General features: G+C 35.6%; 1 protein-coding gene across 1 annotated transcript in view; it reads right to left on the minus strand.

Moving 5' to 3' along the window:
- Positions 1-15,251, minus strand: part of ARHGAP15 (Rho GTPase activating protein 15) — a 621,527-nt gene that overhangs the window by 577,330 nt on the left and 28,946 nt on the right. Inside the window, exon 2 of the mRNA XM_060151513.1 lies at positions 14,947-15,125. Coding sequence (XP_060007496.1) covers positions 14,947-15,111 — 165 coding nt within the window. The 5' untranslated portion in view covers positions 15,112-15,125. The remainder of the gene's footprint in view (positions 1-14,946; positions 15,126-15,251) is intronic.

Genomic DNA, 15,251 nt, shown 5'->3' on the forward strand with positions numbered 1-15,251 from the left:
CCCACATGCCTCAATGAAGATCCCGTGTGCCTCAACTTAGACCCGACGCAGCCAAAAAAATGAAGAGAAGATAAATAAATAAATAAATAATATATATATATATATATATATATATATATATATATATATATATATATATATATATATATAAGAAATTTGCCCAAAGTAACATAGTAAGTAAGTGACAGAGCCAGGGTTTTCTCCCAGGTCTGCTCAGCACTAGCTCATGTTTATAATCACCACACTCCTATTTGCTTCCATGAAGTGGCAAAGCACTTTGAAGGTAACCATCATGCAGATGTGCTTGAGGGGATGATTTACACTTGATTTACACTGCCTAAAATAATTCTAATCCTGGCTAGAGTCAAATGTTACTGGTCAAAATACTGAACATGTACCAAACTCATAACTAAACAAACAAGAACATTACAACCTCTGTATGACACTTGCCCTGACAGTTCTGACTGAACCTGGAGGGACCACTTCAGGGACAGAGACTTGCCACATCTCCCCATGATTGAATCTTTGATTTGTCATTGGAGATTTGTATGCCACAGGGGCACTAATTAGTGTCTCTGGGAATCAGCAGAGGATCAAGTTTTCCAAAGTTTCATTTATGTAAATAACCACCACAGTACATAAATGAACTCTTTCTTCCTATTTCCAAACCTTATTCCCACCTAGAAGAGGCAACTTAGAAAAGTTACATTCAATGGAAACATGAGTTTTGCAGTTACTTGAATGATAACACAGCTTCTTTTTGAACCTTAGTGGGCATTTAAAGAAGGTTGGAATAGATATGCTAAAGCTGACATTGCCAACTCAAATGTCAGGTAAGTAACAGGATCCAGTGAAGGGGAACTGGTTTGAATGCTGTGAACTAGAGGTCACTTGCCCCATCTAGACAGGGCAACATCTATTTACCTTTAGCTGGTTATTGCCTGCTCTTTGGGGAGCCAGCCCTTTGATGCCAGAATTTCTGATATTTTGAGATGTGTCACATATACAAATTCTTGTGAAAGGTCACAATGTTAAAATGTCAGCTCAATTAAAAAACAAGAAGGAAACTGGACCAGGCAAACCACATCTTTAGGTTGGATTCAGCATGCAAGATGCAAGTCTAGAGATCTCTGAGAGCCCTTTGATCTTTGTTTTAAAGGAGCTTTTCTCTTCCTTATATGACCCTATCTTCTCTCCACAAAGGCACACAGCTTCTGACTTGGTAAAGCCAATGCTCCAGAAAAAGAAATTTTGGCTATAAGGAGCTGTGTTGAGACTGTTTGTGGAGTTCATTTTTTTGTGTGTTTCATTTTTTATGGGATGTTACATGTCAATTGAAAAAGATATAAAAATTCTAACGAAGTTTAATAGTCTTCAAATTAACTTTAATTAGTAAAAATGTAAAGTAAATGATACGATGTAAAAGATAAGATAAAGTAAAAGATAAGATGACTAGTCAAATCTGAATTGATTTAAATTTTGTATAATATTGTGAACTGTCAGATAGTATCATTTCTCATTTCTAAGGGCCTGGTGTGATTCTTTTTTATAATATTTAGAAGTGCACTGCTTCACTTAAATACAAGGCAGCTTATCATCAAGCTTTCAGAAATATTTAACAAAACCCACAAAAGTTAAATCATAGATAAATCAGAATAAACAGAATATTTATAACTTAGTGACAAGAAAACACTATCTGCATAGATAATCACAGTTATCTTTTAGTGTTGTCTAAAAGGTAGCAAGTTGTTTGTTAATTTATAATAATGTAAGAGTCTAAAATTGAAATTAATCCCAAGTAAAAAAATCTGAATAAGAAAATTCATATTTAGCTATATAACAGAATGTTTTCACACTCTCAGTGAAATGTGGTAGAGACTACATTTCCAAATGTATGACTAACAATTGTCATCTTCTAAATTCTCAAATTGATAACTAACAGTTGTCATCTTCTGACTTGCCACATTATGTTCTCAATTCTAAATAGTCAGTCACTGAAATAACTCTAAGATTACAAGCTGAAATATCTTCAGGGCCAAGCAGGTAGCATAAGTTGATGAAGACACTGCTACTCCAACTAAAGGCTTTCAAAGTCAAAATTTTAAAAACACCATCCCAAATAAAAAATACCTATGGGCAAAATTGGGTCATCCACTTGTTTGTGACCTCTGCTTTAGACTATTAGCCTCTTGTCACTAGTATATATGAAATCAATATTGTCCCTAAACAAATCCTTGAAGCATAGGTAAAAGGAAGCTATCAGAGTTCTAGGTACATGTTTGTGATCTTGGAAAGCACAGATCTTTCAAGATTGGTTTCAGCTAAGCAGTCAGGCAGCAGGTGGGGATCTCAGAATTGTAAAGGTCAACATGAGTGGAGAGAAGCTCAGATTGACAGTCAAAAGGTGTAAAACAGTTCTCTTTAATGCATCCAGGATCTAGTCTGGGTTTCCTTGTCCATTCTCATAGCAAGACTGCTGTCCAATTACGCACACATTAGAGAAATAAGAAACTATGAAGTCTCGAAAGAAACTATTTTGTGCATGATCAAGTGCAGGTATACTTTGGAGACATTGCAGGTACGGTTCCAGACCACTGCAAAAAAGCTAATATCACAATAAAGCTAGTCACACAAATGTTTTGGTTTCCAGTGCATATAAAAGTTATGTTAACACTATACTGTAGTCTATTATGTGTGCAATAGCATTATGTCTAAAGAAGTACATAACTTAATTAAAAAGTACTTTATTTCTAAAAAATGCCAAAATAATTACAATAGTAACATCAAAGATCACTGATCACAGATCACCATAACAAATATAATAATAATGAAAAATTCTGAAATATCATGAGAATTACCAAAAGGTGACAGAGAGACACGAAATGAGCGAATGCTTTTGGTAAAACTGCACCAATTTGCTGAACTCCATGTTGCCACAAACTTTCAATTTGTAAAAAAAAAAAAAAAAAAAAAGCGCAATATCTGTGAAGTGAAATAAAATGAAGCGCAATAAAGGCAGATATGCCTCTATTCGGAAATACCTAAGAATCGCCTTGCTTTAGGTAGAGCTAAGTCTTTAAACTGGTCAACTGACTGGCTTATTTCAAAACCTGGATATTACTACATTTTGACCCTAGTTTGTCTATGTAATTTGAAGAAATTATTCTTCAAAACATTTTTTTCCTTTCTTTTTTTTCCTGAATAGAATAAACCTGAAAATAGCTCATACTGCCAACTGAGCCTATGCTCTCTGATCTTTGCTTCTGTGTAGGAGCGTATTAGTGTCATAGTCGGCAATGTGTCTTAAGGACTATGATAGCATGCTCCTCTTAAATAGATGAGGATAACACTAATGATAGGGACTACTTAGGTGGGTGTGTAAATTAAATCATTCCTTCCATGATCAACCCCCCAAAATTTCACAAATCATGGGTACTTGGAGGACAACGTTCAGCCAGATAATCAGCAAAGATCATAATAAAAAAATGTTTAAAAGTCAAGAACTTGGTGAAAATTCTGAATGCTCTGTGAAAGTCTAAATTGGGTCTGTATTCAATTTTCCTGTTGAAAGCATAAACAGCCCTAGATGTCAAGTATACATACTAACATTTTAATTTGTATTCATAAAAATTATTATTTCAACTACTCCAGTTAAACATTTATGATAAGTTTTTGAAGACTAAGGAAGAGGGAATAAGAATGGGTAATGAATAAAAATGGCATTATAAATTTAACCAGTTGAGAATACTTGCACCTTGATTTATTACCAAAAAAAAGTACTCTAATAACTCGTGTTTGCCAAAGGAAAAAAGACATAGGAAACAGGTCTGCTAAAGTGTGCTACAGAGACTTTAAAGTAGGCTAAAATCAGGTGGGAGTTCCACAATTTCAAATTTTAAAAAAAGTCTTGTTTGAGATTTACAACCCACAGAAATGCGTCTACAGCAAGAGACAGTGAAGGTCTCTTATTTCACAGGTCAATTTTAAACACTGTGTATAATGTTTCTGACAAAATGTAAGGTATATGATGCTAGTACCACTACTGAGAATAAGAAGGAGCTGGTGGTGACCATGATGACATCTAGGAAGCAAACAGGCTGAGCCTGGGCGATCCCATGATAATGATTCTACCTCACCAGAATGTAAACTCCAAGAGGACAGAGAACCTTTCTGTTTTGCATACCCAGGTTTCAACGCAGTCTCTGACATACAGTAGGTGCTAGTAAATGTCTTCCAAGTGAATAAAAGAATGGACTAATGAATGAATGGATGAAAGTAGTTGACCTGCTCACCCACTTTTCAGTCTGGGGACTCTTAATGGGTTGGGAAGATGACAACTCTGTGAGCTGGAAATTATTAATGCAGGGACCTCAGGACACACTATTAGAGTAACATTCTCTAGGATTTTTGTTACATAAGACTGAGGATGCCAGGATAAAAATAACAATTATAATGTTCCCTTATATTTAGGGCTTTATTATCCAAAATGTGTTGTAGATGAGAATTATAAAGGTATCAAATTAATAATCTGTGTGACAGCAAAATCTTATTCATTGGTAATTTCAAGACAAGAAAGAAAATGTCTTTCTCTCTCTCTTTTCTTTTTCTTTTTTTTTAAATGATGATATTAAAAGCATGGAGGTTAAAGATAGTACATCCAGGAATGTAAACTTCTTTCCTGTCTATTTGATCATGTGTTATTGGCATTAATACTGTCAATAATTCATGGTAAAAGAGGAAGTTGCCATGAAATGTTACCCACTGTCAGGCTATGATCAATAGGTAAGACCACAGTGGGTGATATATTATCAAGTATCAGCCAGATTAACTTTCTCATGGATTTTAAGAGTAGTAGTTACACTCACTTTGTCTAACCTGAGCTAAGCTTATTTATTCATTATCCTTTCCCTGCTGATTACAGACTACTCCTTGATTATAGACTACTCATTTTATCTAAGTACAGAATATCAGCTCTTGCTATTTAATTCCTGTGATCTGGCAGTGGGACTCTAGGATTTGCCCCCATGTTTTGATGTTGGTGTTTATATTTGAGCAAACAAAACTGTCACTTTGTTTTCCTGTCTTCCTATGTTGGGTCACTTTGTGCTACATGATATGATCTAAGACAATTCAATGCAAGGAGACACATGTCCCTTCTCATTGGGAATACGAAGACTGCAGCTTCCTTTTACCCTGTGGGAAAGAAAGCAGGTCAGGTGTCCAAAAGTAGTGGAGGAAAGTTAGTGTCATCACTATTCCTCCTCCTCCATAGAAATAATATAAGATTATGAGGCAAGAACAGCACTGGTTTCTTCATGAAGGGATTAAAAAAAAAAACAACAGTACCATGGTCATTTGTGTTTATCGTATTGTGGAAGGGCACTCACATAAAAACAAGACTACCACTTCTGGACATTTTCAAACACATTATTAATCAGATATCTTGGAATCTCAGGAAAAAAATCACTTATTGGAATCACCTCCTCAGGGATAAGTAAATATGAAACATTAGTAAACATCTGGCATTTTCTTTTTTATTTAGTAAGTATAATCACCTGATTTATTTCCTTCTGGTTTTCAAAGCCAGACCTCTACAACATTTTGATACTTAAACACCAGAATTTGGCTTTGTTTCACTTTATGTTATGTTTTATGTCACTCAAATGCTGGTATATAAAATAATTTGGATATAAATGAGTGAGAGGTCTGTGTCAGCCAGTTTAATTTTATCAAAGGAATTTACATGTGGAAAAACGCATCATATCATGGTGACTACAGTGGCCACCAGAAACAACATGCTGGTGCCTCTCCAGAAAAAAAAAAAAAAGAATGGAATGAAATAATAAAAATGAGGTAGAGGAGGAAGAGGACAAAGAATAAAGTAACTGAACTTCCTCTGGGTTTCTCACCTTCCCCAAAGAGTCTATCCTCATTTTTGGAGCATATGATTTATCTCTCATTTTAGCATATCCTTAAACTTGCTTGACATATGACAACCATACATTCTGTTACAACTCAAATCCCGTATCTCTTCCTCAATAAACATACTGCCAGTGCATTGGAAGTGAATGGGAATCAAAAATCCATCACCTAAAAGGAGAAGCATGTGAGATTGCGCATAAAGAAGATGGCATCATTTCTGGGAGAAAGTGCCACATCGCTGTACATTTGCTAATTACTTGCAACATGCATTAACATATAAAAAAATGCCTTTTTGTTACATGGTATTGTTTAGAGATGGTTCTGCTTATCAGTTTTTAATATGCTCTTTGAAAACTGACATGTACTTTACCCACATCTCTTTAGGAACACAGAGATTCAAAGGCTGAATAAAATAGTTTTATGCTTCCCAACACGAACCTGAGAGGGTAATTAAACAGATGGTAACAATAAACTGAATCTGAACATATGAGGGACTAAAGTCCCTTATTAAAAGCCTTACACACCGAAAGGAGGGGGAATGACAACTCTGGGGATGTGTTTTAGCAGCCAACACCTTTATGTCTGCCTTGACCTCAGAAGCAGAAGCTAATCAACCATTTAGGGATGGGTTTCCTACCACCTGGGAGAGGGCACACAAGAGGTCTTCTGCACAGCCTGAGGAGCAGGAATGCAAAGTAGATGTGTGACTCTAAAGGAAAGCAACTGTCCCTCAGGATTGCCTTCAAAGACACCAGCTTTAGACACACCAATTTTGTAACTATAAATTCACCCTATCCCCATCCCTCCTACACACACACACACACACACACACACACACACACACACACACACACATCACAACCTACACTGGGGGACTTATGCTCCAACAGCACAAGCTATCTTCTTCCATGTGAGGCCAAAAACTAGGTACCATAGATTTCTGTGATGACATAGTTATTCTGAATATTTTCAACCTCATTTCTGGGAACCAAATGATCTCCTACTTATTCCATCCTTGAAACATACTGGAATTCGACTTATTTCTCAGATCTTAACATTGTCTGTCCTGAATTAAATCTATGGGAAGAAGAGTATTGAAGCAATCTTGATATTTCAGCTCATAACTATATGTAGGTGGCTATTTTTTATAGAATATAAAAATAATCTCAAATATATAAATATTATATACATATCTCTCTCACTCTGAAGTGAAAGATGTACATATGCATTTGTGTGTATATATACATTTACTGTATTTTTATATATGTATAATAGATACGTGTGTTTATTTACACACACACACACACACACACAAAGAATCCACTAGATGCAAGAAAGGATCTTGTTTCTGTAGAGGTTTGCAATGTTATTGTGCCATCACGCATGCAAAGATGCTATTTTGCCATTTCATAAGGCACTTACAGCCTAGGGGATAATCAAGTCAGTGTTTCTTCTTGTTTCTCAACCTGCTTCAGTTCTCTGCTTCACTTGGCAAGTTCCTGGAGTGTCATTTATAAGAAACATTCTGTAGCAGTAAAACAATGACTTAGCTTAACTAAGTGCTAGCAATCAAAGGACAATGTTCAACATACTGTGTTTTAGATTAATCAAGGTTATAGTGATGATCTATTAAAGGAAATGTTTGAAAACTGAGGCAAGTATTAAGGTGGGAAAATGTACAAGGTATAAAAAAACGTAAATCAAATGGCAAATATTATTTACCACCTTGCATTTTACCTTTCTGTGCACGTACATCAACATATAACACTGCCCAATTTTAATTTGGGGGTTTTGATACTTAATAGTATAAAAAGACTGTTCCCAGCTTCTGATACAATTGTACCTTAAATGACACATATTACCTTAGGAATTTGCCATAAAACCCTCATAATAATAGTGACTATGGTTCTAAGTGACTAACTTATTTTAAGGGTGAAGAGTATTATATGAATTAAATAAGAGATGCTGCAAATAACTTAGTGGAAAAGCATAGCTGCTGCTATTAGGTAACCTCTTTTTAATTAGAATGTACACTTTTAGATTACTGATTATGAACATCAGGGGACCCAAGATTTTGATTCATCAGTAATTCTCCTTTATGTCTACACTAAGACGTAAAAATGAGACCTCTGGCTCTACTCGGTATTTCAGAGCCTTTACATGCTGGTGCAGAATCTATTTTAGCTGGTGCAGAATCTATTTTACCTGTAATCTCTAGTACTGCTCTGCCCCCTTGTGCTGCTACAGTGAACTCAACAGAGGAACAGTTCGCCTTAATCTTTGTACACTACTACAGAAAAACCCCACTGTCACTTTTCACTTTTCTGGCAAGTTCAAGGTCAGTGTCTAGCTATTTTCAGCTCATCTCTTCTTGATCCATGCAGAGAAATGACAAGGTAACATGATTCGGGGTCAGCTGTATTACAGGAACTGTTACATAAACGGAGAAAGTGAAAATCAATCCTAGCTGACAGTGACTTCGGGATAATCAACGCTCACTGGATGCCTCTGTCAGCTCGCCTGCATCAAATACCGTGTGACTTCTGTCAGATCTTTTTAATAAAACTATGTTCTCACTTTCAGCAACCTGAATACATATTTCTCTTGAGCTGAATTCTTTAGACTATGTTGGCCTTCCAGATTTGTAAACTATGCCAATAATGCCTTGAAAAAATTCATGCATGATACCCGTTATCCTACAGTTATTGACCTGATATGGAAGGTACTGCTGCAAAAACGCCCTTTTTTGACTGATCCATGAGAGCCTTCCTACAGACTGCTGCATCTTCTGCATTGAACTCAACACATTCCCCAAATCATCCTCAGCCCTAACTCCTCTCCCTTCCTCCTTGTTTAACAGAACACCTTAATCAATCATTTGTTGTTGGGAGATGAGTTTTTTTCCTCCTTTTTAGATGTTCATGGTTGCTTTCCTTTTTAATCTCTGTATTTTCTGCCAGGACATTTTCCCCTAATACAGAAAAGGAAACACAGTATTTAACAAGACGTTAGACTTTAGTGGCATTCCCACTGACAGCACCTGATATGTCAGTTTAGGGAAGGAGCTATTTTTATCCCACCCACCTTGTGCTCCCTTGAAACTGTGAGGAAGGCAGTACTCCATTGAAGTACAATTTACCATAATATTAGTTGTCAGTAAATTCAAAGACGGAACTCCTAAAGCTATAAAATGGATTAGAAGCAATTTTAAAAAGAATTAACAAACTAGAGTAAGAGTATACTGTCAACAAACAAATGCTCCATCATAGGACTGTAATTTGGAATTTTAATTACCCCTCTGCTTCTGTAACAAAACAATGTCTGAACTGGCAGCGATTTGAATCTCTCACAGGTCATTGAGCATTCTAGTTAATTACTCTATGAATAGCCTGTTTTTCTCCCCTCTGGAAACACGTTTCTAATGGCAGTCAAGGTCTGACAAATGTGTCATCTACATAATTAGCTAGGAAGCAACACAAAACATTAAACATGCTTTGTGCCGACAACTATCAAAACATTTCATTTGTTGTCAATTATTCATTACTTTGTAGGTTCTGAAGGGGTTGTTATTATGGAAATAAGTCCAGATGCTAACAAGGTTAGAGTTTTGGATTCAAATTAGTAATCAGAGGACTAAAGTAAAAAAAAAAAAATGTATCTCATGTACATTCAGCGCCATGTTCAATCAGTAGGAGATTATAAACAAATTTAGCTATGCTCAAGTTAAAATGGAAACGATGCAACCACAAACGTGAACTCAAGAGCCCCAGCTCATTCTTTGAAGTACAGACTCTACACTGTCAATGAAAACTTCCTGAACATTTGGCAAGTCCAATTTGTGCTTGGTAAACAGAGTTAAAGATTTTCACAGCATGAGATGACATGGGACTGCAAGGACAAGGAAAGAAATCTCTAGTGTTCTTTTATTCTTCTTTCCTCCCTCCCACCCCAGGGCATTTTATTTAAAAGTAAAAAATCTAGCTAAATAAACATTTTCTTCTGCTTTACAGCAGACTGGTTACCTTAGCTAACCCTTGAATTTCATGATTTCTTTTTTCTTTTTTTTTTTCTATTTCTGAAATCTTGTTTCTTTTATTATTGTTTTAATATCATATATAAAACCAAGTATTGTCTTGAAAGCAGTACTCCTAATGTATATAGAGGATATAAAAAGATTTCTCAACAAAATTCACCTCTCAGTGGCAGAGAAAATTGCAGTGGAAGACACATTATTTAGTAGTCATATCTGAGGTTTGGATCTATGGCGAGTCTGACTCCACTGTCCTCCAGCTTTTCCTTATAAACCAAAATGGCTTACAAATGTCATCCACAATAGTCCAATAAAGATTAGGAACAAAACACTGTCCTTACACTGATGAGATAAGAAAGATTTAACTGTAGAATGCAGTGTATAAGAACAGTTCATAAGGCTTGTTCTTGAATCAGAAAAATAGAATTCAAATTATATGTGTGTGTCTAGAATTTAATTGAGGTGATGAGTTTATTTTCTACATAATGTTTGATCAGATGCCTGTACTACAGAGCTAGATAAAAAGAAAAGAAAGAAAACAAATTCTATCAGGAAAAATCAAGAAGACCCGTTATCTACAGAGTGTGCAAACTATGTCAGGAAATAATTCCACCCTGAGCTCTGAGAATGCCCAGTTAATAAAAAGAGATCAGCCACTCGCTAAGAGAAAAATAATTGTCTGTATCTATATTTTTCAAAGCAAAAAGGCAGCCACATCTTACACTAAATAGGACACATTAAGGCTTTAATAATCTTTATGCAGAAGGAAACTAATCCATTTTCAGATCATACGATCCACAGCAATAAAAGGAAATCATCAAACTAAAAACAATTTTAGAGATGGCTGCAGACTCTCATTTAATTAACATTCAACAGATCATATATTTATGAGGAAGTCAAAATATTTAGGAAGCCTATAATCCTGTAAGCCTTAATGTGGTATAAAAACAACAAATAAATGCAAAGTGTTACTGTTATACATGCCTGCCTGATCAATGGTTTTCACATATTGATCTATAAATGGAGTTGACAGTCTGTGTTGGCTGCACATTTTCCAAGCAGCGCTATTTTTGTATAAAACCAATACGGGCAATTACCTTTGTTTGAGATGCCAAGTCTTATCAATTCAATGTGATTTAGTGTCATTTTAATTAAATATCAGGATCCACTTCAGGACAATTTATACAAACAAAGCCTCAAACCTATCTATAAGCTTGATTTGAAGTAAACATGGACAAGTCCTACAGCCTCATAATATTTCTCAAAATCTCTGCTAAACAGAAGGCTTATATTTTTAGTAGCAATTTTTATGTCTGCCTTTTTAGCTAGCCACAACTTTGGCAAGTATCCTAAAATCACAGAAGTAAGAAACAAAGGAAAATTGTTTCCTCTTTTTCCTTATAATATATTAAAAAGAAAAATGAAGGAACGCTGTATGTTAAGAGAAGCACAAAGAGTCTTGTATGTTAATGTTTAGGAATGGCTTGACCTAAGTCTTTATCTGAACACTAATTAAAAAAAAATATTTCCCTGTCCATGATGGCTATGAATGGAGTGATGCACTTCTGCAGGGTTTACAAGATGGAAATGGTGAATATTCATACATGTTGCTGCTTAAGACACCAGTATTAAATGCCGGAACTACTCCTGCCTGCAAATCCTATGTCTGCAGTTTCCTGACTTGGGCTATTTAAACTCTTCATTAATACCTATTTTCAAACTGTCTAGTAGGCTGGGCATCCCTCTTATAAATAACATCAAAGCCACATTAAACCTTTTGCATTAGCTATTTGCTGGATTGCACATTAGCCTTTTTAGCCCTTAGAGAGGCACACTTTACTTGCCCCCATTTACGTTCACTAAGCCTTCTGCTTCTGTGTTTAGCACATTCAGGTAAATCAGCAGTCCACCTTTAAGAGGTCTCACTCCAGTGCTCAGGGTGAGACAACAAATCACTGAGACCAAAGAGCACTCCCTCCCCACCAAATGAAGGTCTCCAGATGGCTCTCACAAATAAGCAATTTTCTTACTAACCATGTCATTAGATGTCCAAATTTCCCACCTCTCCAACATTTCTTAGAAAGCAAAGTGGCCTCTGAATTTTGAAAATGCATTGATCTTATGAACCACATAAAAATGATTGTTTGGTGTTTAAAGAAAATGATGCATGCCACCAATAAAATACTAATGGAGTATTGATACTTGTTTTACTGGAATGCTTCCCTGCAGCACTTAGGCAATCAAAACTTTTAATTCAACAAGTAAATTCACCTGTGTTTGCACAGGGTAGAATAAATGTTTATATTGGCATTTCAAAATACTCCTCGATTTAAGATACCAAGAATACAGGCTCTTATGACATGTATAGGAGAATTTTATATTGTGTTCTGAGTTCACAGTCATATTAATATATTTTTAATTAAGCAAAATTTTAAGAGGACTTTATGAATTAATGACAAAATTATACAATTGATTTGACCCTAGAATATTTGTATCATGTTTTTGTAATAAGTGAAATCATGGAAATGTGTAATACCAGATTTTTGTGTTATTATATACTCTGATAAGTCCATATTAGATTTGTAGAATTGATATGCAAGTGACAAGTAGTATATATATGCCATATATATTAAATAGGATGCATAATACATATATAGTCTCTAAGTACTCAATTTTTTTCTGTACAGATTAAATGTATCTCTGTTACAGCAAGCCATACCACATGTGAACTTGTGCACACATTTTTAGTGTGCATTTCCTCCCACTTCTCCTAAGTTCAAAATCTCCCCCTTTGACCTTACCCCAACCTCCAACTTCTGAAAAATCAAGTTTTTAGTTTAGCTTGAGCAGATATCTTTAACAGGCTTGTTTGAATAAATATGCCAAAATACTTTACATTCTGTCAGTATCTAGTCAGAAAATTGTGCATGGAAAAAAAGAGATGAAAAGAACTGAGACAGAAAGAAAATTAGTGCCATGGCAAGCTTTCAATACAGTATCTCTGAGCCAAGTTTTCTCGGTGAAATGACATATCCTCACTAAAATACCCCTTTTATATAATTATGCACCGAGCACACATAACCAAAAGTAACTTTTATTTTTGTTCCTTATCGAGGAATACATATTGCCGAGGCTAAGAATGCGGAAACAAAAGCTGGGATAATTATAGCTAATTTAACTTTGGAAAACTGATTCTCCAGCAGTCCAGCATATAACCGCCCAAACTAAAGTTATGTAACAAGGTAATATCAACAATGAGAAACTGCATGATAAAATCCTGCCCAAAAGTGAAAAATGCTAATTTTGTCTCATTTAGCAGCTGGATACAGAAATGCTCATTAGTTTTAAGAGGGTTAATCCTTTTAACTTTTGCATATTGATATGCCAATTATGCCTAATTGTACAAGAGGCATCAGTCAAGGTAATAGTGCATAAACACATGAAAGTTATTAAGTACATCCCAACATGTAATAAAGTAGGTGTTAATTGGTAGCTGAGTTCTGCGGGCTATTGAGGTGGATAATTCATTGAGAGATGGATCACTTGTAATTTCTCTCCATAATTCCTTTTGCAGTCTCATGCTGTGATGTTTTCATGCTTGTCAAAAACAACTGCGGCATAGTGCCTTTTGTTAAACACAGCCAATAAAATATGTTAGGCATCATTAAATATACTTAACTTTTAAACTTTTCCAAAGGTACAGTTCTTACTGATAATACATTATAGAGATTCCAATAATTTACTCTAACCATTGTCTCAAGTTCATGGTTGAGGAACGTTTTAGCAGGTTTCAACGCCAAGTCAGGCTGGCCGTGTTGTGCCTCCCAGCAGATAATACTTTTAAATGAGAAAATAAAGAAAAAAAAATGCATCTCTCAGTACCTTAACTAGGGATATGTTTCTCACTTTCAAAATATAATCACTGGCTTCCTCATGCTAAATTTGTCTATAATACCTGAAGAAAGGATGATTAAAACCATACATTTCTCAGGCTCCTGAGATCGTTGTGGGTTAATTTTGCACTTGAAATTCGAGTGAAAAACAGCGAATAAATATAATCGGTAACATGCTACTCAGCAAGCTGATCTCATTTAATAACTCAGTTAGGGAGCTGAATATTTCATAGGCCCCTATGATATTAACAGAACACTCAATTAATAGCTCACATGTTACTGCAGGGTGACTGGGACTCACAGCCTGTCCCCAGCTAACCTATTTCTTGCTCTTGCTCTCACTGTGAGAAACAAAATAGATCCGGGGTCCAAAAGAGTGGCTAACATTGCATAAATAATTTTGTAACATCCTATGGCCTCAGCTGCAAGTTACCACCATTATGGAAGAAAATTAACCAGAGGAGACTCATTGCAATCAGTGTGTTTAGTGGCTCAGGATGCGTGCAGGGGCAGGGACACAACTGGCAGTAGAGTTCATCTCTAACTATTTTATTTCAAATCTTCCTAATGACACATTATGGAGACAAAATGGCTTCCTCTCCAAACCTTAAATCTCCACACCATTTCAACTGTTCAAGCTCATTCCAAATCAGATTGTAATTTCCAATATCATATATTGTTGGGAGATTTTAAGGAAGAGATTTTCACTTTTTTAAAAGATTTTTTTCTCAGTTTATTCTTAGCTAATTTTAGCCTCTGGCTTTTCAAAGTGATGTACTGTATTTGGAAGTACAAACACCACATGCTAGCATAACCTCATTATTTTTATGACACTGAAGCATGATAGTGGAGGCCCTTAAAATGAGTCAAAGGTGCTCTTCAGTCTAGCTCCAAATCCACTTTATCACTCTGGATTAAGCCCAGCTCTTCTCTTGCAACTGGGGATATAATTATGACTATAAGTAGGCAAGATAAAATGCATTACAAAAACAGTTTTCTCATGCACATTAGGAAAACAAATAAAACAAGGCTAATTAGCTTTTTTTCCCCCCTTCTTTTACAAAATTCTATATATCAGGGAACTTGTGGTATTTGACTTACAGGTTCAGTGACCTTCCCAACATCGGTGAGGATCATGGATTTACTTTGGCTCAGCCTGCTGTGGTGGCTATTGGCATTTTTGATTCTCATTTGCACAGCTCCAGTGCCTTGGCGGGTGGGATTCAGTGTTTCCACAGAGGTATCAGAATTTGTAGACTTCTGCATATTACAATGTTATCCTGATGAAATATAAAAGCATTATATTATTCTAAGTATATGCTTTTCCATGAAAAACTCCTGGTGGAGTGCATATCCTTATACATCATTAAAGTACAAAAATGAAATAGTCTCCGCCTCTTTGGTGA

Source organism: Lagenorhynchus albirostris, chromosome 6 (assembly GCF_949774975.1).
Source record: "Lagenorhynchus albirostris chromosome 6, mLagAlb1.1, whole genome shotgun sequence".
Classification (NCBI taxonomy): Eukaryota; Metazoa; Chordata; class Mammalia; order Artiodactyla; family Delphinidae; genus Lagenorhynchus; species Lagenorhynchus albirostris.